Here is a 5,396-nt window from a genome sequence, read left to right on the forward strand (position 1 = left end):
GTACAGTCAGAAGCGCGGGAGGGCGAGAGAATTCACCAGAGCCAGAGCAGGGAGCAGAGCAGGCAGAAGGACCGAAGTACACTGCTGAGGGGAGCAGCGGGCGGCAGGAGAGGTCTGCGCGCCATGTGGGACCCTCCTCCGGTGGCCTGGGAGCAGCCGGGGATCGAACCGGCGCCGCAGAGGCCGCGGGCAGCTTCGCAACCCAGCGCTCAACCGCTGCGCCACCGGGGAGGCCCAGAAATTCAATTATTTTTAAATGAAACAGGAAACACTTTTACAAGTGGTTGTTTATAAATTTATTATTATAGACATACATGTCTCTCTATTGCCTTAATCTTGATCTGATACTAACAAATATCTCACTGGTGACTAACAGTCCATTTCATTAAGTATGTTTTGCTACCCTAGTATATCAGAATTAAAACTAAAGGTGACACTGAATTAATTTCCTCAATCTATTTTAAAAAATGTAACACCTTTCTATGTCCTTGTCTCATTGTGATCTCACCAGACTTTTAAAAAAGGTGGAAATGTTCAAATTAATGAACAGATGGGGCTTCTTTCATGATATCCTAACATTTAAATTTCAGAAAGGGATGATCAAATTTGTTTTTATTGCTTAAGCAGACTATATCATTATAGTAAGTATGGTAAAATACCACGCTCGTTAGTTATTCTGTTTATTTCTCTCTGTTGCTAGGCTTTGGTTGAGAAAGAACAGCTACCGTCACCAAACAATGCCTGAGCTTGACACTCATGCTTTCTCAGCATAATATTGAAACACTAACAGCTAGCTCAAGAAATAATTTCTCCATTTCTCCTGGGAACCCCATTGAAAAATTGGATGCCAATTCCTGTTTTATAATTGATGCTCACCTACGCGTTGCATTTAGAATACCTGACGGTAGGGTAGGCAAGTGAGGTCAGGCCCAGCCCCCAGCAGGTGGCGGGCTGTGGGGTTTACTTGGGAAACTTCAGTTGGAGTTCAGCACTGTCAAAATCAGAAAAGCACACTTCAAGCCAACTGAGTGAGCTGGCACCACCCAGAAAGAAGTCCTTGAAACATTAAGTCAAAATGAGTTATGGGCTGAGAAATCAAATCCCTTGATGATACCTTGAACGAAAAGTTGCTCAGACAACAAATGGAGTAAAATCACATGTGGTCTTCCAAGGATGCACGCCTGAAACTTACATAGTGTTATATTGTACTGTTACTTTAATTTAAAAAAAATAATAATCTTTAAGCCTTATTGATCTTCTGTCTCCTATTTCTGAATCTTTTTGTTCTTCTTCCTTTCTCCATTTTCCCATCCCTTCCACTTCTCTGTGTCTTCTAGGAGTGTGAGGCTTATCCAGAACATTTTGTACTCCTGGCATCTCAGCACATCCAACTAGAAGGTCAGACCTTGAATGGGCAACAGTGATACAATATCTGGAGGACAGAGAGCCGCAAAAAGAAAAGAAAGAATGGGCATACATTTCATGAGATAGAATCTAGGGAATTTTATTTGGGTTTCTATCTCTTAGGTTTATCAAATATCCTCATTCAAATTTATTGCCTAATGTCCTGAAGTCTGTATTTACATTCACCCAAATGGATCTGAGTGTGGCTGTGTGTTCAGTGGGATGGAGAGAGAGGGAAGCTGGCAGCCTTCATGTTGTGAGGCTGATCCAATTTGACAGGTAGGGGATCAGGAGGCGGGGTGGACCCCGATGGACTTCCATGATGAAAGCCCTTTGGGATTTTTAAGCCGTGGATTATACAACATAACACATAGTTTCATCCCAGCTCTAACATGCAGAGATATTTGAAATTGGCTATGAAAAGAAAATACACTTTTAGTAGGAAATCAAAGTCTGGAGACATTACAGGTGCTCTTAAATGAATCAATTCTCCTATTAGTGGATTTGGTGGTCCAAATCAGAGTAAAATCAGGAAATCTACATTTTTCAGGTGAAATGAAAACCCCGGTTATTCTTTATTCCATGATTTACCATATCTAACCCATCTGCAATTCTGTTACTTCTAAATCTATCCACTTCCCTCCATTCCTACATCTAGTTTCCTAATCCAAGTTACCACTATTTATTTTCACAATAACTGCAATAATTCCTTTACTGTCATCCTTACTCTCCCTACAACTTGTTTTTCCAGACTTGCAGGTATTCCTTCCCTAACATAAACTAGATCCACTCCTCAAAACCTTCCCTGGTGTCCCACTTCTTCTAGGATAAAATGCAAATGCATTAGCATGATAGAGACCCTCCATTGTAGGACTTAAATGCTTTTTGCAAATCTACATCAGAAAAATTATCTCCCAGGCTCACTGCTCTCCAGATCAAAGGGAACCCCAACTCTGGGTCTTTGCACTTGCTTTTCTCTCTGCCTAGAAGGTTCTTCACCCCATTCTTGTTTGGCAGTTGCACTATCATTCTGTCAGCCTCCACTCAAAGTTACTACCCAAGCTACCTCTGTCAGCATCCACTGACATATGAAATACCTCACTTCTTTATTCTTTACCATAACATTATTTGATTTTCCATTCCAAATTTAAGGGAAGGGTCTTATAAGTCACCTTGGTTCTGTTCCTTCCTGTAAAGATGTCTGATATCTAATAGATACTCAACAAAGTATTACAGAATATCTAATAGATATTAGATAGCTAATAGATATTAGATAGCTATTAGATATCTATTAGATATAGATATATCTATGAGATATATCTATTAGATATATTACTGATATCTAATAGGTACTCAACAAAGTATTACTGAATAAATAATACAGAATAAATGTATGGCAAAGTATTACTGAATAAATATATGGCAAATAAATAAATGTATGGCATCTTACCACCAGAACCTCCACTTTGACATCATGTATCAACCTTCTAGGTGTGAATCCAAGTAAACAGTAGAACTGAGGTAAAAAGAGTATTTAGGTGCTGTAGGCCCGAGTGGTTGCTGCTGAAATGGGCAAGTTCATGAAACCCGGGAAGGTGGTGCTGGTCTTGGCCGGACGCTACTCCGGACGCAAAGCGGTCATTGTGAAGAACATTGATGATGGCACCGCAGACCGCCCTTACAGCCACGCTCTGGTGGCTGGAATTGATCGCTATCCCCGCAAAGTGACAGCTGCCATGGGCAAGAAGAAAATTGCCAAAAGGTCAAAGATCAAGTCTTTTGTGAAAGTGTATAACTACAATCACCTCATGCCCACCAGGTACTCTGTGGATATCCCCTTGGACAAAACTGTTGTCAACAAGGATGTCTTCAGAGATCCTGCTCTTAAACGCAAGGCCCGACGAGAGGCCAAGGTCAAATTTGAGGAGAGGTACAAGACTGGCAAGAACAAATGGTTCTTCCAGAAGCTGCGATTTTAAATGTTTTGCTTTGGTCATTACAGATAACAAAAAAAAAAAAAAAAAAAAAGAGTATTTAGGAAATCTAGATTATTCTAGAACTAAGGACCTAAAATAATTTCATGCAGAAAACTTATCTTCAGCCAAAGTCCTCCTTAAATAATGATGTTGCAGGTGGAAGAAGCTGGGGTTCTGACAGTTTGGGGGTAACCGTGTTTTGATGCCACACCCCAGCGTTGGTGTTCTTGGGAAGAGAGTAGTCAAAAATTAGAGGAACAAACAGGTAGAGGGAGCACAGTCTTCAATATCTGACAGTCTATTCTTTCTCTCATGTGCTGTAATAAATTCTTTGTTGATGTGTACAGTGTCACCATTACATATTCTTTACAGAGGGTGCAGAGTTGCCGCATCACACAACAAAGCCAAGTTCAATGACTGATCATGGGCTACATTCATGAGCAACAAACTTATACTCCATGAGTTTCTTCTTCTATTCATGTGAATGAAACTAGTGAAATTGGAACAGCTGCTCCATCATTCTAGATTTTGAACTTAGAATAAATTCATTTTAAATGGATTTCTCTCTCATTCTCAAACAGGAATATTTTAAATAAAAATATTTTGAGAACAGTTTTAGAATCACAGAATTATTGTAGAGACAGTACAGAGGGGTCCTCTAAAACCCACACCCAGTCTCCCACATTAGTTGGATATATTTGTCACGATGAAGGAGCCAGCATTTACACAGCCCGGTTAACCTAGCTCCATACTTGATTTACATTTCTGCAAGTCTCCTTTTTTTGTCCGTTTTCCTTTACCAAGATTCCACCCATGATATCACAGCACACTGAAGCTTCTGTGACAGTTTTTCAGACTTTCCTTATTCTTGATGGTTTTGACAGTTTTGAAGATACCAGCTAGGGATTCTGCAGAGTGACCCTCAAATTGTTGTTCTCTTCACTAGAGTAGGATGATGTGTTTTTTTGAGAGAAGGAAGATCACAGAGGTAAAGTCTGTGTTAGGTATTTTCACTCCTAAGTTATTCTTCTTCTCTCCCTGTCTGTCTGTGCTCCTTAGAAGAAAGTCTCTAGCTGAAGACCATATGTCACTGAGGCAGATATCTGACCTCCATCAAGGGGAGTATCTAACACAAAGTACTTGGAATTTTTCGCCATAGAACATTTGTCTCTTCTGTACATTTATCCACTTATCCAATCATTTACTTTCATCAGTGTTCACTCATAGGTTTTTATTTTATTTACTTTGCATTATCATCCAATACTGGATTTTATTGCATTATTTTGTTGCTCAAATGATTCCAGTTTTGGCCATTGAGAAATTTTTCAGTTCACTATCAGTCTCCGACATGTCCCATCACACTGTTTCTGTTTTGTTTTTTAGCATCTTATTACTTTCTAGAACTACATAATGCTCCAGGCTTATTTTGTGTATTTCCTGTCTTAATCCTAAAATCAGTCATTTCTCTAAGGTACCCTGGATCCTTTTATTGAAAAATGGTATTGGAACTAAGGTCTGGAAGTTTGGTATATCAAACAAGAGTTTTGATAAATAATTTATAATGTGTCCAAACAGCCCAAATAGTGTACTTGTAAATAAAAATAAAAATCTACACTGATCTGTCATTTAAATGTTATGAAAATATTTTAAGGAAACTATAGAAATAAGGAGAATTCCATTATATATTTCACAGAAAGTGATCTATGTCCATTTTTATTTAAACATTTAAGATAGTAGAAAGAAAACTTAGTGACATGAAAGGTAAATTTCCCTTTTCCTTATCCATATGTTTTAACCAAACATATAATTTTTTTTCTACTTCTAAAATCTGAGACAATTCATTTTCCAATATTTTTTAGTCCAAATTAATAAGAATAATCAAATAGGTTTACTTACACTAACATGGGTTTCCAATGGAATAAACATATTTTTACCGAATGGAAACATCTCATTAAGAAACAATCTTATTTTCTTGCTTTGGTTCCTTCCTTGATTTTGGTTCCTCATTATTTATAA

At 38.4% G+C, this 5,396-nt stretch overlaps 1 protein-coding gene across 1 annotated transcript; it reads left to right on the plus strand.

The window, feature by feature from the left end:
* The first annotated feature begins 2,953 nt into the window (after positions 1-2,953).
* LOC311169234 (large ribosomal subunit protein eL27) lies at positions 2,954-3,491 on the plus strand. Its single transcript, XM_084231024.1, has one exon. The coding sequence runs from the start codon at positions 2,973-2,975 to the stop codon at positions 3,381-3,383; it is 411 nt and encodes a 136-aa protein (XP_084087150.1). The 5' UTR covers positions 2,954-2,972; the 3' UTR covers positions 3,384-3,491.
* Positions 3,492-5,396: the final 1,905 nt, after the last annotated feature.

Source organism: Talpa europaea (genome assembly GCF_964194135.1).
Source record: "Talpa europaea genome assembly, chromosome: 4".
Classification (NCBI taxonomy): Eukaryota; Metazoa; Chordata; class Mammalia; order Eulipotyphla; family Talpidae; genus Talpa; species Talpa europaea.

Bases quoted from the DNA above. Each gene is read 5' to 3' on its own strand.
- LOC311169234 (XM_084231024.1), top strand. From the start codon at position 2,973: ATGGGCAAGTTCATGAAACCCGGGAAGGTGGTGCTGGTCTTGGCCGGA.